The sequence below is a fragment of the Capra hircus genome, chromosome 21 (genome assembly GCF_001704415.2).
Source record: "Capra hircus breed San Clemente chromosome 21, ASM170441v1, whole genome shotgun sequence".
Lineage (NCBI taxonomy): Eukaryota > Metazoa > Chordata > Mammalia > Artiodactyla > Bovidae > Capra > Capra hircus.
In genome coordinates this window covers 24852598-24875766 of record NC_030828.1, presented here as the reverse complement: position 1 = coordinate 24875766, position 23169 = coordinate 24852598, and the positions used below count along the sequence as shown (strand labels likewise).

At 53.1% G+C, this 23169-nt stretch overlaps 1 protein-coding gene across 1 annotated transcript in view; it reads left to right on the top strand.

Moving 5' to 3' along the window:
- Positions 1 to 23169, top strand: part of RASGRF1 (Ras protein specific guanine nucleotide releasing factor 1) — a 103120-nt gene that overhangs the window by 47972 nt on the left and 31979 nt on the right. The window contains exons 7-16 of the mRNA XM_018066540.1: positions 2247 to 2440; positions 2755 to 2864; positions 7675 to 7793; positions 9462 to 9622; positions 12532 to 12595; positions 14966 to 15102; positions 15838 to 15920; positions 18404 to 18652; positions 19703 to 20076; positions 21440 to 21565. Coding sequence (XP_017922029.1) covers positions 2247 to 2440; positions 2755 to 2864; positions 7675 to 7793; positions 9462 to 9622; positions 12532 to 12595; positions 14966 to 15102; positions 15838 to 15920; positions 18404 to 18652; positions 19703 to 20076; positions 21440 to 21565 — 1617 coding nt within the window. The remainder of the gene's footprint in view (positions 1 to 2246; positions 2441 to 2754; positions 2865 to 7674; positions 7794 to 9461; positions 9623 to 12531; positions 12596 to 14965; positions 15103 to 15837; positions 15921 to 18403; positions 18653 to 19702; positions 20077 to 21439; positions 21566 to 23169) is intronic.

Genomic DNA, 23169 nt, shown 5'->3' with positions numbered 1-23169 from the left:
AAATGGCAACCTGCTCCTATATTCTTGCCCGAAAAACTCCATGGACAGAGGAGCCTGGCAGGCTACAGCCCATAGGGTCACAAAGAGTTGGACACGACTTAACGACTAAGCAAACATACACACACACACTAGAAAGAAGAAAAAGGCTGTGCTTTCTGTCCTCGTAAGGATTGATGAGGTGATCCACTGGACAGGTGGATGCCTTGCATGAGAGCTCCCACTTAGAGTTTGTTACAAGGAAATTTTTTCCTTTTATTGAAGTATAGTTGGCTTACAATATTGTCTTCATTTCAACTGTATAGCAAAGTGATTCAGTTATACCTATAATATGTTCTTTTTGTAATATTCTTTTCCATTATGGTTATCACGGGTTATTGAATATAGTTCCTCGTGCTATACACTGGATGTGTGCGTGCTCAGACTCTTGGCAACCCCATGGACTGAAGCCCTCCAGGCTCCTGTGTCCATGGGATTTTCCCGAGAAGAATACTGGAGTGGGTACCCATTTCCTCCTCCAGGGGATCTTCCCTACTCAAGGATCAAACCTGAGTCTCCTGTGTCTCCTGCCTTGGCAGGCAGCTTGTTTACCACTGAGCCTCCAGGGAAGCCTTGTGCTATACAGTACGACCTTCTCTTTTATCCGTTCTACACGTAAAAACTTACAAATGCTAAACCCAAGCTCACACTCCATCCATCCCCTATCCCCCTCCCCCTTGGCAACCACAAATCTGTTCCCTAAGTCTGTGAGTCTGTTTCTGTTTTGTATATAAGTTCGTGTCATATTTAGATTCCACATATAAGTGATATCATATGGAGTTTGTCTTTCTCTGTCTGACTTACTTCACTTAGTGTAATCATCACTAGCTGCATGGTCTTTCTCTTTAATGGGGTTAGTAAGCTGATGTTTGGAGAAGGCAATGGCACCCCACTCCAGTACTCTTGCCTGGAAAATCCCATGGACGGAGGAGCCTGGTGGGCAGCAGTCCATGGGGTTGCTAGGAGTCGGACACAACTGAGCAAATTCACTTTCACTTTTCACTTTCATGCACTGGAGAAGGAAATGGCAACCCACTTCAGTGTTCTTGCCTGGAGAATCCCAGGGACGGGGGAACCTGGTAGGCTGCCGTCTCTGGGGTTGTATAGAGTCAGACACGACTGAAGCAACTTAGCAGCAGCAGCAGCAGCAAGCTGATGTTTTAGAGCAATGGTCCCCAACCTTCTGGGTACCAGGGACTGATTTCATAGAAGACAGTTTTTCCATGGACCAGGACTGGGGGAATGATTTCAAGATGTTTCAAGCACAGTACATTTATTGTGCACTTTATTTCTAATCTAACACTGCTGCTGATCTGATAGGAGGTGCTGACCCGGAGGTTGGGGGACCCCTGTTTTAAAGGTTCCATCCCATCCTATCAAGTGTTGAAGGGCAGGTTTGGGCTTTCGAGAGCTGGAAGGACGATGCTAGACACCCAGGAGGTTGAGACTGATGGGCCAGCAGGGGCTGCAGAGCTGGGAGGGCAGGAACAAGGGACCCACAGGTGAGGGGACAGAGACTCAGGAAAGCATGTCATGGGGTGGAAAGCCCTGGAACAAGGGAGTTGGGAAACCTGGTTCCAAGCCAGCTGCTGACTCACCCTGTGGCCTCTGACAGGTCCCAGTCACAGATGGGACACTCTGGGAGGGAGGCCACCTGGAGGAGGGAGGGCACTGGGGGGATGTAATTACAACAGAGGCCAAGGGCAACCCCACAGGCGCTCTGGGACCCAGGTGGCCCTCAGAGAGGTCCCCAGTCAAGGCAGGGGCTGGCCTTCATACCGCCTTCCCGTACTGTCATGGGCCCAGCTTGTGCAGGGCAGCTTCCTACAGTGGAGAGCAGTTCCCACGCAGGGAGGACCCAGCTGACAGCCACTGGGACTAGTGACAACCAGGCAAGAAGCACCTGTGTCCTAAAAGGTGCCCAGGGGGCACCCCACAGCACCCTCCACACCTGCTTTCTCTGGCCCTCTAGGTGTCAGACTAGATAGGGCTCTAAACCCTGTGGTTCTGATGTGATTGATCCCAGTGCCTGAGCCCTGCCTGTCTCTCCTAGGAGAGGGCGGTGGGGCCAGGGTCGGCTCCAAAGGCAGGGGGTTTCTCTGGGACCTCCCGGGCGGGGCTGGGGAGGCCAAGGGCCTGGGGGAGGGCGTCAGCCCCTCACCCCACACCAAGGGTGCCCCCGCTGCCCGCTGAGCCCCGCCTCCTTGCAGCCGACCTGTTCGACATCCTGCTGCCCATGCTCAACATCTACCAGGAGTTCGTGCGCAACCACCAGTACAGCCTGCAGATCCTGGCGCACTGCAAGCAAAACCGTGACTTTGACAAGCTGCTCAAGCACTACGAGGCCAAGCCCGATTGCGAGGAGAGGACGCTGGAGACCTTCCTCACCTATCCCATGTTCCAGGTGCGCCACCCTGCCTGCTGCCCTACCAGGGTGCATGCGCACGTGGGTGGCTGGGCGGTGGGATCAGGAGGGGTGCGACCCGCAGAGAGCCAGGCCTGCAGGGCAGGCCAAGGGTGGGGGTGGAGGGGCTCGTCCCACCCAAGACCCTGGCTCCAAGTCTGAGATCAGAAGAGTCTGAGATCAGAAGTGCAGTGGAGGTCCTTGGTGCTGAGAACCCCTGTCTCTGCTCCCCCATCCCTCTCCGGGGCTCTGTCTCTCCCCTGTCTCTCATTTCATCGCCACCTCTCTCCTGCCTTGCCTCCCTCCCCCCGCAGATCCCCAGGTACATCCTGACGCTACACGAGCTCCTGGCGCACACCCCTCATGAGCACGTGGAACGCAACAGCCTGGACTATGCCAAGTCCAAACTGGAGGAGCTGTCCAGGTAAACCCTGCAGCGGGTCCCCACGCCAGGGAGCCCAGGTCCCCATACCATAGGCAGACCCAGGGCTTGAGGGGGCCCCCGCCGGGAGTTCACTGAGCCCAAATGGCCAAAGCTCACGTTTCTGCTTAAGATTTCGAGGGGTGGGGACCCACAGCCTGTCCCACATGGAGGCAGAATCCCCAGGAGCAGTCTGAGGGGTTTACAGCTCCAGTCCAGGTGGGCACCGGTGAGATGGGATGGGTGGGGCCCAGCAAGGGCCTGGGCAGTCAGTGGGCCCATCTCCAGGACTCGCAGACACTCTCTGCCCATTTCCTTGGTTCTCCAGCGTCAGTGTGTCAATGCCTGTGGCTTTAGGAGCTCCGTGGGGTCCCGAGTGTTGGGCCTTCATGTATCCCAGGCTCTGTTCAGCAGCAGGCAATGTCCGTGGGTGGACAGGCCATGGTTGGGTCATTGTCACAGGCCGAAGCCCCATAGTCAGGGCCTCCCCTGCTCTCCCTCAGTCCCTGGAGTGCAGTCTCTGCCCAGGCAGGAGCAGAGGGACCAGGGAGGAGGGATGCCACACCCAGGCGGTGGGGGAGGGATTCCCCATCTGTGGGGGTGGGGCGGCATGGAGGGGAGGAGCTTCAGACTCTAGCTTCCTGAAGAGGGAACTCACTAGAGTTTCTGATGGATGAGGTAAGAGGACAGAGAGACAAAATGGGAGTCGAAAGGGAGTCTGAGCCTGAGCAGCCTAAAGGATGGCACTGCCACGATGCAAGGTGTAGAAGCCTCTGGAGGGGCAGGGTTGAAGGGGTCTGCTTCGCTTCATGGGAGCTTTATTCGTGGGGTGTTGGGCCTGAGATGGACGACAGCAGTGGAGATGACAAGGAGGGAGAGTCGGTGTTTGAGTCTGGAGTTTAGGGAGGCGAGATGGAACAGGTCATCAGCTCAGACATGGTATTTAAAGTCACCAGCTGGGACTTCCCTGGCGGTCCAGAGATTAAGACTCTGCACTTCCACTGCAGGAGGTGTGGGTTCGATCCCTAGTCAAGGAGCTAAGATCCTGCATACCAGGTGGTGCAGCCAAAATCTTTTTAAAAAGTCACAAGATTGATGAGATCACCAAGGGAGTGTGTTTAAGCAGGAATGAGCTATGAACCAAAGGCTGAGCCCTGGGGCATCCACCAGTGGAGGCCAAGAGGTGAGGAGGGGCCTTATAGTCAGAGACGGATGGGTCTGCAGGCTGGAGCCCCGCCTACCACCCAGAGCCCTAAACAGCTTCCCGAGTTCAACAAGTGGAACTTGTTGGGCAGCTGGGCAGAGGGAGGACCAGTCTGGACTGGGCAGGGCACAGACCCCACAGTGAAGAATTCGGGAGAAGGTGTAGGCAGGGCGTGACTGCAGACTAACAGAACTGATGTGGGGTGTGGACCCCAGTTCTCTCGGGCCCCAGGGAGTCAGTACAGTGTACTCTTCCCCGGGGAGAAGATGTGGATGCCCCGCCCTGTGACTTCCTGGACCCTGCGGGATGCCCTGGCCCAGTGCAGGCAGGGGTACAGGAGGCACATGGGTGCCAGGGAACTTGGCCCAAGACCCCGGTCCCCTCTCCCCCCTGGTGCTGGGTGTACTGACTGCTCTTCCTTTGTCCCCCCGCCCATCACCTGCACCTGGTCCTGAGCCCAGCCTGAGCAGCACAGAAGAGGGTTTTCCCAAGTGAGAGCAGCCCTTTCATCCTCCTCCCACCTTCCCTGGGGCCTGAGGAAAGCTGCAGCCTGACTAGAAGCCGGAAGATAACCAGCCTCTCCCTGGCCAGCCTCAGAGCCCTGCACCCCTCACCTCTGGGGGCCATTGTCCCACTTCCTCTCCTGAACCCCCTCACTCCTAGGCTCCAGGATAACCCAGCTCATCACTTCCAGCTCCCCCAGGAGCCACAGGCCCTGGAAACCCTAGGCCGCCTTCCCAGAGTCCACCATCTTCCCTAACCTAGGCACCCCCATCACAGACTGCAGCCTGCTGCTGCTGCTACTGCTAAGTCACTTCAGTCATGTCCGACTCTGTGCGACCCCATAGACGGCAGCCTACCAGGCTCCCCCGTCCCTGGGATTCTCCAGGCAAGAACACTGGAGTGGGTTGCCACTTCCTTCTCCAATGCATGAAAGTGAAAAGTGAAAGGGAAGTCACTCAGTCGTGTCCGACTCTTAGCGACCCCATGGACTGCAAGCTACCAGGCTCTTCCGTCCATGGGATTTTCCAGGCAAGAGTACTGGAGTGGGGTGCCATTGCCTTCTCTGGACTGCAGCCTGAGTCTGCCATTTACCCTGAGCTGCTGCAATTTATACATGTCTAACAGCCATCCCCAGGTGGCTCAGGGGTAAAACAGCCCACCTGCCAGGGCCAGAGACTTAGGAGACCCAAGTTCGATCCCTGGGTCCAGAAGACCCCTTGGATGAGAAAATGGCAACAGACTGCAGTATTCTTACCTGGAGAATTTCATGGACACAGGAGGCTGGCTTGCTACAGTTCACGGGGTCCCAAAGAGTCGGACACGACTTGTCAACTAAACAACAAAGATTTTTTTTTAATGTGGACCATTTTTTAAAGTCTTTATTGAATTGGTCACACTATTGCTTCTGTTTTATGTTTGGGTTTTTTATGCCGAGTCTGGCAGCACCTGGGATCTTAGCTCCCTGACCAGGGATCAAACCTGCATCCTCTGCATTGGATTGTGAAGTTTCAGCCACGGGACTGCCAGGGAGTCCACTCCCTCACTTTGAGCACCTCTAGCCTCTTCAGCCAATCCCCCATCCTCTGCAAGAGAGAGGGTCCTGATTGCCTTGGGCTGCTTCCAAAAGTGAAGTACTTTTAGAGGCTGGAGGAAGGATGGCTACTTCCATCCACAGAACTTCCTGAAAGGTCCCTCCCTGGCCCATGCCCATGTGTTTTTCTGAAGAAGGCTAAGGCCTGGAAAGAGAAGGGCATTGCTGGGAAGGTAGGGGTGGGATGGGTAGAAAACCAAAGTTTCTAAGGCAGAGACCCCATCTCGATGCCCCAGTCTGATAGCCGGCAAAAATGACGAGTTTTTATCATATATCACTTTTTTTCACAATAACATTTTTGCAGCCCTGACAATTCAAGCACCTGTCATTGCGTGAGGTCAGCCCATGCAGTGCATTATTTTCCGTCCTCACCCCAACAGTTACAAATAGGAAGCTAAGTATTCGAGGAGTTGAGTAATGCGTTCAGTATCAATCACACTGATTCCCAGTTCACAGCTCCAGCTCCACCCATGTCATCTCTCATTGTTATGGGGTTTGAATTGGACATGTCTACGAGAGAACTCTGTTAACCACTGAATACTCGTCAGCTCTCTGAGTAGTTTTACTTGTGGAATTTCACACATCAACAAACAAAAGAGGAGGCTTTGTACTTTCCTTAGAGTAGGTGAGGTACTTTTTCCAGACCTCCTTCAAAAAAAAATATATATATATATTTTTTCACTACTTTCCTAAGACTCCTGAAAAACACATGGAGGGTCTTAGCAAAGTTGTTAACTCACTCCTACCTTTTCCCACCAATGCTATTTTTAAAAAGCAGTTAAGTACTACCACCTCGTGGAGAGGAGCAGTATTGCAGCAGTCAGAACCAGGACAGAAAGTTGCAAGTGTTCTTGGATGAAGGGGCAAACTGTCTTGCTTAAACCTCCTAATCGTGCTGGAGCCTATAGAAATAAACTGCAGTCAGTCTTTCCTTGAGCCAACTGGATTGCCAGGTGCTCCAAAAATAAGTCATTCTGGAACCCAAACATTAAGGAAACCACCATATAAGGAGTGTGCAAGAGGGGAGAAGGAGGTGTGACAAACTGAGATAGTAGCATTGGCATATACACACTAGCACGTCAGATGGCTAGTGGGAAGCTGCTGAAGAGCACGGGGAGCTTAGCTCAGCGCTCTGTGATAATCTAGAGTGTGGGCTGGGGCAGTGGGAGAGAGGATCTAGAGGGAAGGGGCATATATGTATGTGTATAGCTGATTCATCCGAATATTACTACTGGAAAAACCATAGCTTTGACTATACAGACCTTTGTCGGCAAAGTGATGTCTTTGCTTTTTCATATGCTGTTTAGGTTGGCCGTAGCTTTCCTTACAAGGAGCAAGTGTCTTTTCATTTCATGGCTGCAGTCACTGTCTGCAGTGATTTTGGAGCCCAAGAAAATAGTCTGTCACTGTTTCCACATTTTCCCCCTTCTCTTTGGCATGACTCATTGGAAAAGACCCTGATGCTGAAAAGATTGAGGGCAGGAGAAGAAGGGGGCAACAGAGGATGAGACAGTTGGATGGCATCATCGACTCAATGAACATGAGTTTGAGCAAACTCTGGGAGATAGAGGAGGACAGGGAAGCCTGGTGTTCTGCAGTCCATGGAATCTCAAAGAGTCACATACAACTGAGCAACTGAACAACAACGACAAATAGCTGGTTCAGATTATTATATCGCTAAAGCGACCATACTCCAACTTCAAATTTTAATTAATCTTTTTAAAAGAACGTGCAAAGGGGAGAAACAAGCGCATTTCCCCGAGGCAGGAGCTCTGCTGACTCTTCTCCATGTGGGTCAGACCATCTTCTCAGCCTCCCAGAGCTGTCAGAGAGTTAGAGGAGCCCCCGCCTGTAAAGTGCACACACACAGTGGGCTCTCCGTGTGTGTAGGCTCTCTCACCTTTGGTGACCACAAGTTCTACCCAAGAATCTCTTCCCAGGTCCAGCCAGAGACCCGGCATTGCATCCTCCCTGGGAGGTGGGGGCCGCTGGTCTCTGACTGTTCATCCTCACAGGATAATGCACGATGAAGTCAGTGAGACCGAGAACATCCGGAAAAACCTGGCCATTGAACGCATGATCATTGAAGGCTGCGAGATCCTCCTGGATACCAGCCAGACCTTTGTGAGACAAGGTATGGCCTCTGCACCCTGCGTCCCCCACCCATCCCTGGCCAGGTGGGCCCCAGCAGCGGGAGGCAGGCCACACTCGGGGACACCACCAGTTGACTCGGCTGCCACGTGCTAAAGCCTGCCGGCATGACTGCGCGTTTTCCGGGCCTGCTGGGGGAAATGCGACAGCTATATGTAGACGGCGGTGTCTATACATATAGATGCTGATATTGTCAGTTTCCACAGTTTCCTTGTCTCCAGGTGTAAACACAATTTTTCCCAGATGGCCTTGGTTTGTCTACTGTATACCATCATAAACACCGACATGTCCTTTGAGGGAGAGAATACCGGCTGGAGGATGAGGCCAGGCTCTGACTGGCCCCGTGAGTCACAAGCAGTTGCAGTGTCGAGGTGGCATCGGCGAGGGTCAGTCCCTCTGTCCTGTGCTTGGCCTCCTCGGCCTCTTGGGGAGGCCGTGATCACAGTGGTTCTGGGTGTGGTCCCCTCACTCTTGGGCTTCAGCTGACCTTGGGAACACTGTTGAGAGGCTCAGCCCTAGTGAGAAGGAGGGGTGAAGCTCTCTGGGGCCCAAGGGACTGACTTCCAACTTGGGGATGTTAGAGCCACAATGCCTTTAAGGTCAGCTGGTTCAGATTCGACGGCGTGTGGGAAATTCAGTGTCTGCTCTCATGCCCAGAGGTGATGCCTCAGGATGGACCTCAGCCTTCCTTCCTTCCTTCCTTCCTTCCATCTAGTCCTGGAGGTCTCTGACTACATGAAAGGCTGGCCTGAGCAGCTATCACTGGTCCCCGCTCCCCTTGGCCTGAACCCTCTCTACTGGGAGTTTGTTCTGAGCCCCTGGGTCCACCCTGGGACCTGCTGAGCCCAGAGCCAGCCTAGCCTGTGACCCACTCCCCTGAGCTGTGCTGTGCCCAAATTGAGGGGCTGGGCTGGACCTGGAGACCAGACGGGGAGCCTAGCAAGCCCTTTCTTATTTGTTCTGTCTCACCACCCCCGTGGATGCCTGCCCTATTCATGCCAGTCCAGCTCAGGTCTCCAGGGATGCCCAGAGAGTAGAACCTGCCCCTCCCTCCAGAGCTGAATGTGCAAAGGAAAGGGGCTGAGGATACAGGGAAGGGGGTCCTTGCAGTGATGAATGTGGGCAGGAGGCAGAGTGGTGGCCCAGAGCGGGACTAGAGAGAGTCCGGGAGGGCTTCCGGAGGAGGTGGGACTGGACTCTGCAGCAGAAGACGCTGAGATCAGTTGGTCACGTCTGCAGTGGCTGCATGCGGCAGCAGGAACTTAGTCTTATCAGTCTCTCTAGGCCACAGCCAGCTCCCCACCTCCTCAGTCTCCTGCCACCCCCAGGCCCCAGCCTAGCGCTGCATTCTCATCCTAGGGGCCATGTCCTTCAGGGTTCCTTTTCTTTCTAAGGCCCTGGCCCTGGCTGGGTGGGTCAAAGTTCTGGCATGGAGCTTCTCTCGTCATCCCCCGCCCCCCCGAACACCACCATGTGGCCCCGAGGAGGGGCTGGAGGGGGTGTCTGAGTCACCTGTCTGCTACCCAGAGCCAGGGTCACCTTGTCCCACTGCCATGGCCACTGGCATCGCCACCCACGTGCAGCTTCAAAGCTGGCTCAGAGGCACAGGTCGTCCTGGGAGATGGACTCTGGGTCTCTCCTCCATCCGCAGGGTCCCTCATCCAGGTGCCCATGTCTGAGAAGGGCAAGATCACCAGGGGGCGCCTGGGGTCCCTGTCCCTGAAGAAGGAGGGCGAGAGGCAGTGCTTCCTGTTCTCTAAGCACCTGATCATCTGCACCAGAGGCTCTGGCGGAAAGCTTCACCTGACCAAGGTAGGGACACCCAGCGCTGGGGAGCTGCCGGGGCTGGAGATCGGACACTGCACTGACCAGGGGGCCCTGACCGACCCCGACCAGGGCCCAGACAGTGGGCAGGGGTGTCAGAGACGCTCGAGTATACACACACACATGCTGACTGGTCCAACTGGAAGCTTGGAAGGAGCGAACCATTCATGGGTTTTTTACTGGAGAAGTCATGGGAAATGGGAAAGTGAGTTCGAAGATGCCCAAAGGCGTCCCCACAGCTGGGAGCTGGGACAGCGGAGCCAGGGGGTTCAGAGAAGCTCTTTCTTAAATTTTTATTTCTTTATTTTTAATTTATGTATTTTTGACTGTGCTGGGTCTTCGTTGTTGAGAATGAGCTTTTCTCTAGATTTGGTAAGTCAGGGCTGCTCTCTGGTTGCAGTGCCTCGGTTTCTCCTGCTGCAGAGCACAGACTCCAGGGCCCACAGGCTTCAGTAACTGCAGCATACGGGCTCAGCAGTTGTGACTTCTGGGGTCTAGAGCACAGGCTTAGTAGCTGTGGTGCACGGGCTTTATTGCTCCGAAGCACATATGATCTTCCTGGACTGGGGATTGAACCCGTGTCTCCTGCATTGGCAGGCAGGATTCTTTACCACTGGACTACCAGGAAAGTCCCCAGATAAGCCCTTAAAAGTCCCATGTGTGTATGTGAGGGGCCAGTGGAGGATGGTCACATCTGGCTGAAGCAGAGCAGCACCCAGAGCCTTTTTCTCATTTCCAACCAAAAAGGAGTTCAGACAGCCGTTCCTAACGCCTTTGGGCACTCACCGCCCCCCACCAGCACCCCAGGCAGAAGCTACCACTCCCCAACACGGCACACGGCTATCCCACTGCTGAGAGCTCAGAATTTGATCCCACTTCTGTCTCTTACACTGTGTGAGCCCAGACACTTCCCGTGCCAGTCCATACCTCGCTTCCTCATCTGCTTTGAAATAAGGGTGGCTGTCCTCACCAGAGGCATGCACAGATGCAGGGAGGTGCCCACAGACCTGCTCTGGGAGCTGTGATGCCCCTGCCTCTGTAGCGACAGCCTCCCCAAACTGTGTTCATCCCCATGAAGGGTCGCTTCAGCAGATTTCAAGTCTGAACACGCTGTGGCCTGGAGAGGGCCAGAAGGAGCCCTTAATTAAAGTAGAACATCAGGGAAACCATTCTTCCAGACCCTGGACGCCTGGCCCGTAGCCTCCTGCAGCGCTAATAGATCAAGCAATGGCTTCAGGGAACCTACTGCTTATGTTAACATGTCGACAAATTAGTTGGTCGGCTGCATGGGGGGAAATTAATTTACAAACATGGAATACTCCAGTTTCAACCAAATTGTGTGTCGAGGAAAGCATTCATTATTTATTAGCTCTGGAATTTCTTTTAGGAAGATCTCTGTCCAGACTGGAGGAATGGTTCCTCCAGCAGGTGGGAGTCAGTAGGGGTGGTTTGGACCGGAGACTTGAAGACAGCTTTTCAGTATAAAAGCACATGCCTTTGTGTTTGTTCATTTTCTCTTATTTTGGTTTGAGGGGTTGTTTATTTATTTGTTTGAGTTTTAAAAGTCTCTTAGCATACTGGTAAAGGTGGAATCTGAGAGCTACTCAAATTCTAGGCCTGCTCCTTACCCATGGGTGACCTTACTAAGCCCCAGTTTGCGTGCATACTCAGTCACTAAGTCATGTCTAATTCTTTGTAACCCCATGGACTGCAGCATACCAGGCTTCCCTGTCTTTCACTATCTCCTGGAGTTTGCTCAAACTCCTGTCCATTGAGTTGGTGATGCCATCCAACCATCTCATCCTCTGTTGCCCCCTTCTCCTCCTGCCCTCAGTCCTTCCCAACATCGTGGTCTTCTCCAATGAGTTGGCTCTTCGCATCAGGTGGCCAAAATATTGGAACTTCAGCTTCAGCATCTGTCCTTCCAATGAATAGTCAGAGTTGATTTCCTTTAGGGTTAACTTGTTTGATCTCCTTGCTGTCCAAGGGACTTTCAAGAGTCTTCTCCAGCACCACAGTTTGAAAGCATCAGTTCTTTGGCGCTCAGCGTTCTTCATGTCCAACTCTCACATCCCTGCATGACTATTGGAAAAACCATAGTTTTGACTAGATGGACATTTATTAGCCTAGGATGAGGGATTTCAAACTTATGCAGACTTGGGACTACCAGGTCGAGCCTCGGAGCTGCTGTGAAACAAGAAGCGAACATGGAAGCTCTCCATCCCCAGCCCAACCTTTACCCTTCTTCAGGGAAGGCATCTCTGAGCCAATCCCAATTGAGCTACTTCATTGGGCTTCTTTTTAACATTTAATTTTCTTTTAAGACTTTTTTTATGTGGACCATTTTTAAAATCTTTACTGAATTTGTTACAGTATTGCTTCTGTCATGTACTAAGTCACTTCAGTTATGTCCAACTGTTTATGACCCCATGAACTGTAGCCTGCCAGGTTCCTCTGTTCGTGGGGATTCTCCAGGCAAGACCACTGGAGTGGGTTGCCATTTCCTTCTCCAAGGGATCTTCCCAACCCAGGGTTTGAACCTGTGTCTCTTATGACTCCTGCATTGGCAGGCGGGTTCTTTACCATTAGCACCACCTGTGTTTTGGTTTTTTGGCCAAGAGACATGTGGGATCTTAGCTCTCCGACCAGGGATTGAACCCATACCCCCTGCGTTGGAAGGTGAAGTCTTAACCACTGGACCACCAGAGAAGTCCCTGGGCTCCTTATATGAAGATAAAATTCTTCAACTTTAAAACCAGAATACCCACTTGGCTATGATGTGCACATACACGTGTCGCGTGTCTGTCGCTTTTAGAGTCCCTCCTCACACTGACATTCTGGAACTCTGAACCTAGAGCATCTCCCCCACCAATTCAAGGTGGCCCCGCTCTTTTCAGAACGGAGTCATATCCCTCATTGACTGCACCTTGCTGGAGGAGCTGGAGAGCACGGAGGAAGAAGGTGAGTGTGAGGCTGCCTGCAGGCCAGTGTGTCCACACACAGATCACACACTCTCACCCCGAGAGGTAGAGCCCAGGCTGTGGGAGGAGAGGAGGGTGCTGAAGTTCGGGGGTCATTGTCCTGGATCTGGAGAGGCTAGTCTGGGTCTTTAGAGAAGGAGCTCCCTGGCCCAGTGGGTGACCACCTCCACCCCCTTCCTGGTTCCTTCCAAGCTCCTTGGGTCCCTGGACTTGGTGCCCTTGGGTTTGGGGGTCCCACGTGTCAGAGAGCACCCCTCATTAATGCATCCATATGCTGCATGCACCATTGCTCATTGGACAGCCAGAAGATGCCAGGGAGGTGCCAGGCCCAGCCCTGTCCTCCAGTGCAAACAGGTGGGGTGTTCAGGGACACACGTGCTCCCACCAGAGGGAGCGTAGGGGACCATCCCCTGCAGTGAGGCTGGAGGGACCAGGACCCAGGATGGGAAACAAGACTCAGGGAGAAGGGAGCATGTGAGAGGGACCTCAGCACACCAGAAGGGCCAGGTAGGGGGGCCCCAAGTGCCTGGAAAGCCTTGGCATGGGGCTGTCTGTGGATTTCTGTCTCCCGGGGAATCAGAATTGGGGGGTGGGCCTGTTATAAAGGATTAAGGGGTGGGGTCACTGCTCTCTTTTGATTGGACCCAAGTTGCTCCTCGTCTCCCTGCTTTGTGACTCCCCAGCGAGGCTCCGGATCCCTGCCCTGGGGGTACACCAGCTGGATGGGCCATCTCTGCCCTTCTCCAGATCGGGGCTCCGTGGGCGGGGCTGTGTCTGAGGACCTCAGACTCTAGTCCTGGCTTGGTCTTAGGCTCAGGGTTTGCTGGGAGCTGGGAGCCTCATCCACACACACATACACACACGCATGCCCTGGTCAGCCCCAGGGAGCTGATCTCTGCACCCTTCATGACCCTCCACCCAGGGCAGAGCCAAGCAGCCCCAGCAAGGCAAGAATAAACCTATAGCAGTTCACCCGAGGCTCTTACCAGCATGATCATCTTCAGTCTTGGCCACAGCCAGTCCAGACACCAGTGGAAACATCAGTCCCCAAGCCCTTTTCCCTCCAAGTCCAGGAAAGGTAGAGACACAGCCCCAAGAACTTGACATGCAGACACCCCACTTCCGAGCAGCTGAACCCGTCACATCCCCAGGTCACCACATGGAGTGGCAAGTAGAGCCCAGAGCTGTAGCAGGCCCTCCGTAACACTCAGGCCAGTGAATGCAGAGGCATTGGAAGGAGTCCCTGAACTGTGATCTTAGTCTTTCCAAATAAAGAGAGTTCAAGGAGCCCTACAGATTAAGAGCAGAAATAAAAATACCCAGGATTTACTTTGGCTTTGCGAACCTGTCAGCGGAGATAAATGTCCAGCCCAGTCCCTAACAGCTCAAGATCTAAGGTTCTCCACCTGGCCCCTGGATCACCTTGGCAGAGCAGGAAGTGAAGTGAAGTGAAAGTCACTCAGTCGTGTCCGACTCTTTGCGACCCCATGGACTATACAGTCCATGGAATTCTCCAGGCCAGAATACTGGAATGGGTAGCCTTTCCCTTCTCCAGGGGATCTTCCTAACCCAGGGATGGAACCCAGGTCTCCCGCTTTGCAGACAGATTCTTTTCCAGCTGAGCCACAAGGGAAGCCCAGGATGCAGAGCAGAAGGGCCTGGCTTAACCCCTGCCCAGAAGTGGGGTGGGGTTGTCTTACGAAAGTCCTCCCTGGGGACCTCAGCCCCTCACTGGGGTTAGGAGAGCAGAGTCAACTGGGGAATCCTAAAAGCTATTCCAACACGGAATCAGAGCTGTCCCTGTGTGGCTGGAAGCTACTCTGTACTCTAGGTCTCAGTCCTACCATCTTTGAAATGGGGATTCCTCACCTTAAAAAAGAAAAAAAGAGTTCTGACTTAGAATATGAACTTACGGTTTCTGGGAGGAACAGGATTGTTAGGGACTTTGGGAAGGTCATGTACACACTGTTATATTTAAATGAATAACCAACGAGCACTTCCTGTATAGCACAGGGAACTCTGCTCAATGTTATGTGGCAGCCTGGATGGGAGGGGAGTTTGGGGGAAAATGGATATATGTATATGAATGGCTGAGTCCCTTTGCTAGTCACCTGTTGTTCATCGGCTATACTCCAATACAAAATAAAAAGCTTGAAGTTTGGGAAAAAATAAAAAGATACCAAGGCATGAATCCAGAAAAGACAAAAATATAGTTCTGAAGCTAGCAAGAGCCCGATGCCCTAGCGATGCCATGCTTTCACCACCAGGTGAGGCAGGCATCATGCAGTTGTTTTCCAACTCAAAAAAGGCCCGCACTCATCCTGCTAACTCTGTGTTTTGCAACTGGAAGCCAAAGGGTCCGGCCAAGATGTAGACCACTTGGATTTCAAGATCGGGGTGGAGCCAAAGGATTCACCACCCTTCACGGTCATCCTCGTGGCCTCGTCCAGACAGGAGAAGGCGGCGTGGACTAGTGACATCAGCCAGGTGAGCAGTATCACCTCTGCCTGAGGGCAGGTGGTCCCTTCCTTCGTGCCTGCGCTGTTTGGAGGAAGGGGCAGCTGCAGGGTCCTAATGGGAAAGACGCAGGTATCAACAGGGACAGCCTCATCCAAGGCTGAGCCCTGCTAGCTGTCTACTCCCCCTAGGCCTCTAGGCCTCCTGTCCGTGTGGGGGCCCCTTGCATCCAGAACATCCATAGGGCAGGTTTGAGAACCCCAGGTTCCTGGGCTCCCTGTTGGTTCCCTGCATTTACTACATTCACGTCTCTGGTACAAGGCCTGGAACCTACACAAGAGCCCTGCAGTGGGCAGAGGACAGAGGAGGCTGGAGGCCCCACGGAACTGGCCTTCAGGGAGAGAGAACCCAGATCACTGTGATCTGATCCTATCCTTGAAGTTGGACCTCAGAGGTCACCCCGAGAATGGCCAGACTGAGACACTTTCACTTTCACAAACACCCCGGGGGAGTGGGTGTAGGAATCATTTTCTCCATTTTGTAGATAGGGAGACTGAGGCCCAAGTAGGTCAAGTAAAGTCCCCAAAAGTCACTGAGCTGGGGACTTGACTTCTGGCCAGAATCCACCTGCCCTTGCCTGGATGGTGCCCTTCGACCCTGTGTCAGGTGGGGGCATATGAACCCTCACTGAGCAGAGCCCCTGCCAGGCCTGGGTCTCAGCATGGAGACTGAGGCTCTGACCGAGAGCCCTCTCTCTGACTCCAGTGTGTGGATAACATCCGGTGCAACGGGCTGATGATGAACGCCTTTGAGGAGAACTCCAAGGTCACGGTGCCACAGATGATCAAGTAAGTGCCCGAGCCCCACGTGATCTGGGCCGAGCTCCAGAGACCGAAGGTCACACGGTGACCTCAGGGGGCTCGGGAGATGCTGAGTGGCACCTCTGGGGTGCTCTAGGCGTGTGTTTGTTCTGAGTTTACGTCTATTTGGTTAATGGCTTTGGTCTAGTTTTTGTAGTTGTTTTTGTCTTAAAAATGTGTATTTTTGTATTGTTGTTCAGTCGTCCAACTCTTTGCAACCCTTATGGACCGCAGCACAGCAAGCTTCCCTGTCCTTCACCATCTCCCCAGGTTTGCTCAAACTCGTGTCGGCAATGCCATCCAACCATCTGATCCTCTGTCACCCTCTTCTCCTCCTGCCTCCAATCCTTCCCAGCATCAGGGTCTTTTCTAATGAGTCGGTTCTTCACATCACCTTGCCAAAGTATTGCAGCTTCAGCATCAGTCCTTCCAATGAATATGTAAGGTTGATCTCCTTGCAGTCCAAGGGACTCTCAAGAGTCTTCTCTAGCACCGCAATTCAAAACCATCAATTCTTTGGCGCTCAGCCTTCTTTATAGTTCAACTCTAACATTCAATTAGGCTGTTTAAAATAGAATATCAGGAATGACACTTCATGCATTCTTTTTTTGTTTTTTTATGAGATGGCTTTTTTCTTTAATTATTATTTTTTTAAATTTGGCTGCACCGGGTCTTAGTTGTGGCATGTGGAATCTAGTTCCCTGACTAGGGATTGAACCCAGGCCCCCTGCATTGGAAGTGAAGAGTCTTAGCCACAGGACCACCAAGGAAGTCCTTATTTTTTTGTCATTTTAATTTTTTCCCCAAACTTCTTTATTTTTTAATTGAAGGAAAATTGCTTCACAATATTATGTTGGCTTCTGCCATGCATCAAGTTCCCTATTTTTTAAATAGCTATTTTTCTTTGGTTTGAGCACCCCAGGGAGGAGGGACGAGGGGGTGTCCTCCTGCTGAACTCAGCTTCCTGAGCCCCGCTGGGCAGTGCAGCCCTAACCTGCACCAGGCCTGCTTCTCCTCCAGTGTCTGCTCACCTGACCCCCACATAGCTTGCCCCACCACGGGTGGCCTGCTGGCCCTCTCACCTCCATCTGAATCTCTGAATCCCCAACCTGCTCTGTCTGCCTTACAGACACCAGGAGCCAGCTGACCCACCCCAGGGACATTGTCCTGCCCAAAGCAAACATCGGGGACCCACTGCCTCTTTGCCTGTTGAAGTATACACTCTGGGGAGCTGCAGACCATTGTGGAGCAAGTGTGTGAAAGGGCCCCCCACATACCCGGTTTCCACGGCAGGCCTGATGGAGCGAGTGTGCCAGCAGCTGGGGGCTAGCCAAGGCAGTGTGGTGTAAACCAGGTGTTTTAAGCATCTGGATGACTTTATGAGGAGTTCTCCCCACCCCAGTGGGTTTCAGTGTATTCACAGTGTCGTGCTGCTGTCACCGCTAATTCCAGAATATTCCCATTATTCCCAAAAGAAACCCCATGGGTATTTGTAGTCATTCCAGTTCCCCCCTGTTTCTATCCCCTAGCAACCACTAACCTACTTTCTGTGTCTGTAGATTTGGCCGTTCTGGACAGCTCATGGAAATGAAATCTTGCAACACGTGGACTTTTGTGACAGGGTTCTTTCACCTGGCATGTCTTCAGAAGTCATCCATGTTGCAGTGTAGAGCAGCATCTCATTCCTTTTTATGGCTGAATAATATTCCATTGTATGGACAAACCGCATTCTGTGCATCCTTTCATCAGTTGATGGACATTTGGGTTGTTTCCAGTTTTCCACAGTTATGAGTAATGTTTCTCTGAATATTCGTGTCCAAATCTGCTTTGTGAACAGATTTTCTTCATAGCTTTTGAACTTGGCAGCACATTATTCATTAATTTATTTATTTATATTTCGTTTTGGCTACACTGGGCCTTCACTGCTGCACTCCAGCTTTTTCTAGTTGCAGCGAGCAGGGGCTACTCTCTAGTTGGGGTGTGCAAGCATCTCATTGTGATGGCTCCTCTTGTTGCAAAGCACAGACTCTAGGTATTCATGGGGTCAGCAGTTGTGGCGCACAGGCTTAGTTGCCCCAAGGCATGGAGGATCTTCCCGGACCAGGGATCAAACCTGTGTCCCCTGCATTGGCACGCAGATCCTTAACCACTGGACCACGAGTAAAGTGCAAGCAGTATATTATTTTTAAGTTTGTTGTATTTTATCTAGTGCTTCTAGGAGTTTTATAATGTCAGGTCATCAGGCATGATTGGGAAAAAGAAGTTGTAGCCCATTCTTTCACAACTTCAGTCTTCCAAAGCTTTCCTTGTTCTCATCATAAGCCACTGCATCCTTGATTACTGGTGTGTTGGGGAGACAGTGATGGGCGGGCCGTGGCCCAGCCCTCAGGGAGCGCGTGGCCTGGCTGGGGAGACAGCCATGGACTCAGGCACCTTCAGACCCAAGTCCCTCCTCTCTCCTCCCTCCTCAGGTCTGATGCTTCCTTGTATTGCGACGACGTGGACATTCGCTTCAGCAAAACCATGAACTCCTGCAAAGTGCTGCAGATCCGGTACGCCAGCGTGGAGCGGCTACTGGAGCGACTGACCGACCTGCGCTTCCTGAGCATCGACTTCCTCAACACCTTCCTACACTCTTACCGGGTCTTCACCACCGCCGTTGTGGTCCTGGACAAGCTCATCACCATCTACAGAAAGCCCATCAGTGCCATCCCCGCCAGGTGGGCAGGCTCCTCCGCACCCCCCACCTGACCCCTCCACCTCAGGCTGATCCACAGACCTCCTGGGCCCCGGGGGGAAACTGAGCTCAGCCTCAGGCTGGAACCTGAGGGGCAGATATGAGCACTGTCCCAGGAACAAGCCTGCCCTCTGCAAAGACATGGGAGAGGGCTGGCCTGCCTGACGCTGCTGCTTGGCCCCAGCTTTCTCCTCCTGCCCTCTGAGCTCCAGAGGTGGGGTAGAGTTTGGGGATCACCATGTTGAATCCTCCCTAACCTCGCCCCTTGGCCACCTCCTTGAACCCTAGGGCCCTCCCTTCTCCCCACCTTCCCCACTGAAGAAAGGAAAAAAACAAAGGGTGGACTCAAGGAAAGAAGGGGGGAGGGTGGGAGGAAAGTCCGAGAAAGGCAGAATCTTATCCCTTTTCTGCTTAGACCTACAGCATCTTGCTGTAAAGAGAGGCTGTAGCCCCTTTTTGCACACTTGGGGTGGTTCCACCTTTGGAGGGCAAGCACCCAAGTGGATGGAAAGGACACTGGGTTTAGAGTCAGAAGACATCAGAGGAGTCATTTCTTGTCTCTGAGCCCCAGCTTCCTTGTCCATAAACTGTGTGGACCTGGGTGAGTTCAGAGCATGTAGGTGACACCAGGCCCCTGCGGGGGACAAAGGGAACTTTCTTAGACGCCTGCAGGTCAGGGGGATCCACAGGATGTCAGGTCAGCTGCTGCTGCTGACCAGAGGGAGGTGAAGAGGGAGCTTCAGGCAGACCCTCTGCCCCACCAAAGCCCATGCCCCACCCCCAGGGCGGGACACTTGGGCCCATAGAAACCTGGCTGCTGGCCATTGAACCACATGGCCTCTCTGGCATGGCCTCCTCTCAGACCTGCCTGCTCAGAGGACCCACCCAGAATCAAGGATCATGAAGATGAAGGAGCCACCACTGCCCTGTTGAGCCCCACCAGAGACAGAGGACTTCTGCGGCCTGGGCAGGCAGTCAGGCTCCACTGAGCTGACCGTCTGTTTTCATCCCCCACCCCACCCCACCCCCGCAGGTCACTGGAGCTCTTGTTTGCCAGCGGCCAGAACAACAAGCTCCTGTACGGGGACCCCCCCAAGTCCCCGCGTGCCACCCGCAAGTTCTCCTCGCCACCACCCCTGTCCATCACCAAGACGTCATCGCCCAGCCGCCGGCGGAAGCTCTCCCTGAACATCCCCATCATCACGGGTGGCAAGGCCCTTGACCTGGCCGCGCTCAGCTGCAGCTCCAACGGCTACACCAGCATGTACTCAGCCATGTCGCCCTTCGGCAAAGCCACACTGGACACCAGCAAGCTCTACGTGTCCAGCAGCTTTGCCAACAAGATCCCAGATGAGGCTGACACTGCCACCGAGAAGTCCGAAGAGCCCTCTGCCCTCAGCAAGCAGAGTGAGTGGATGCCCCCAGGCTCAACGGCCACGGAGGCTGGCTAGCCCCACCAGGCTCCCTTGGGGCAGGAGGGGCAGGCTGAGGGGGTCCATCCAGATTACGATGGTCATGCAGAAGCTGGGTTGGGGAGAGGCAGACAGAGACACCGAGGAAGGTGGCTGACTGTCCCCCCCATCGTCAGGTGTCCCATCGCCCTGGTAACTGCTCCCTCCTGCATCCTTGTATCTGTCCACCTCTGCAGCAGAAATGCCCTGGGCCGGGCCTCGGTCAGGGCCTGCGAGAAATGAGGGCAGCAGACCTGGCTCCCGCCCCCAGGATTCACAGTGTGGCTGAGGAGCAGGGCTAGACACGGAAACAGGACTCCTGATACGTGTTGTGTTGGAGGGATGCTCAAGAGACCCTGGGGAGAGTCAGAGAAGGCCTCCTGGAGGGCCTGTCAGACCTAGATGTGTCTAGAGGAAGGGAGAACATTCTAGACCAGCGGAATGGAGTGGGCGAGACTAAGGGGCGAGGAGGGGTGTCATGTGTTCAGGGAACAGCGTGAAGCGCAGCACACCTGCGACGCTGGGTGTGGAGACGACAGCTACAGGTGATGGCAGCCAGGCTGGGCCCTCCCTGCTCTCAGAAACCTGACCATCCCAGGACGGTGTCCCTTTGGAGGGTTGTCTGGCTCTGTCTGGGGTTAGGTCAGCCCACATCCTGGGTGCCACCAGCCTTGCAGTGGTTAGCATACATACGCCTGCACATGCGCACACGCGCACGTACTCAACCCTGGGCTGGACAGAAGCCCCAGCCTTCAAGGAGCAGGCCTGGGAAAAAAACTTAAGATGGCTGGAATTTCTCTCCTCTGAGTTGAGAAGCAGGGGAGGCAGGGGAACCTCCAACAGAGGGCATGGCTGGGAAGGGGTGAAGCCCCCAGGACCTTCATACCAGGTGACATTTACTGTGGCACGTGCAGTAAATGGGATGCACACGGCTAAGAGTCAGTTACCAAAGGGACAGCCTACCACAGAGCCCCAGAGGCCATCCTGCAGGAGCAAAGGGCAGAGTCCTAGCCAGGAAACATGGCAAGTAAACGTCATTTGGTTTCTGAGGTGGAATCCCAGAATACAAAGGGGACATTGGGTAGAAACTAAGGAAATCTGAATAAAGCATGGATTTTAGCTGGAAAAAATGACTAGGGACTTCCCTAGAGGTCCAGGGATTAAGACTCTGTGCTTCCAATGCAGAGGACCTGGTTTTGATCCCTGGTTGGGAAACTAGGACCTCGAGTGCCACATGGTGAGGCCAAAAATATTAAATCTTTTTTAAAAAGTCAGTGATTATTTGAGAAATATCAAATTGTTTCCTTCTTTCCTTCCAGGCTCAGAAGTCTCCATGAGGGAAGAGTCAGACAATGATCAAAACCAGAGTGACGATGGTGACACTGAGACATCCCCCACCAAATCTCCAACAACACCAAAATCAGTCAAAAGCAAAAATTCCTCAGGTACGGCTCACCAGCCCAGAACTGCAAATAGATTCCAGATGTTGTGTGAGATGCAGGTGGGGGAGGGCGGCAGGTGAGGCTAAGGGAGACCAGTCGATGTCACGCCTTGTGTTTTATGAGGGACTCCTCAGTGCAGGAACCCGGCTGCACTTCCCAGCCCAGGGGCGACTCTGGGGGCTGCAGCGCTGGCTGGGAAATCCTGCTCTTCCTCTCAGAGTCCCTCCACCGACCTCAGACAAGGCTGTGTAACCCACCCCGCCCAGGTGGGCAAGAAGGCCTGTCTTTTGGCTTCATTTATGGAAGTTCCTGGTTTCCCTGGTGACTCAAGACGGTAAAGAATCCTCCTGCAATGCAAGAGACCTGGGTTCAATCCCTGGGTCAGGAAGATCCCCTAGAGAAGGGAATGGCTACCCACTCCAGTATTCTCGCCTAGAGAGAATTCCATGGACAGAGGAGCCTGACAGGTTGCAGTCCACGGGGTCGTAAAGAGTCAGACACGACTGAGCGACTCTCACTCATTCCCTCATTAAATTTGTTGTAATATTTCTTCTATGTTTTGGTTTTTTGGCCCTGAGGCATGTGGGATCTTAGCTCTCTGACCAAGGATCAAACCAGCACCCCCTGCACTGGACGGTAAAGTCCTAACCAACTGGACACCAGGGAAGACCCAGAAGGTGTTTCTTGAGCTGCTGCTACACGTCAGGCTCTGTGTTGGCTCTTTAATCATGTGACACCTTGCAACGGGGCCAGGTCCTTCTTGTTTGTCATTTAAGGGTAGAGTCTCTGGGAGGTTGTGATGATGCCGGGCCCAAGTCTCAGACTCAAGATCCAGGAGGGCTCTCAGGGGGCCATCTGGGTCTCTGGTTCCCGTAAAGCACCTCCCCACACATGAGGGGTGGCAGGGGGCGCTCTGAGGAACCCAGAGGTGAGGCATGAGCTCAAAGAAGCTCCTTATGTCTCCAGCTGTCTCCTTGAGCCCCCTGCTCCCACATGTAAAGCACAGCCTGAACCCCAAACTCCCCAGTTTCCCAGGAGACCCAGTAAGTCTCAGGGTCACCCATCAGCAGAGAGAGACTGCCAGGATATCACACGGAAGCAGAACTCACAGACAGCCAAGTTCCAGAAATAAGCCTTGAGTTTTAAAATCAATCATTTGCTCCTCAATGCATAAGGACTAGTACTTTGTCCTAAGAATGGATTGCTCTCCAGAGATTTCTCCAAGATGAAGCTAAAGGTTTCTGGAGTGAGATTCTACTAATATTATTGCTAAAAAAAATAATGATTGTAATTGCATTGATATTCCATGGCATATATGTGTTGTTGTTCAGTCACTAAGTCTTGCCTGACTCTTTGCAACCCATGGACTGTAGCCCACTGGGCTCCTCTGTCCCTGGGATTTCCCAGGCAAGAATATTGGAGTGGGTTACCATTTCCTCCTCCAGGACATCTTCCTGACCCAGGGATCAAACTTGCGTCTCCTACATTGGCAGGCAGATTGTTTACCACTGAGCCAACAGGGAAGTCTATGGGCATATACATATATATATATATGTATCTTTTCACATATATATATATCTTTTCATATATATATATATATCTTTTCA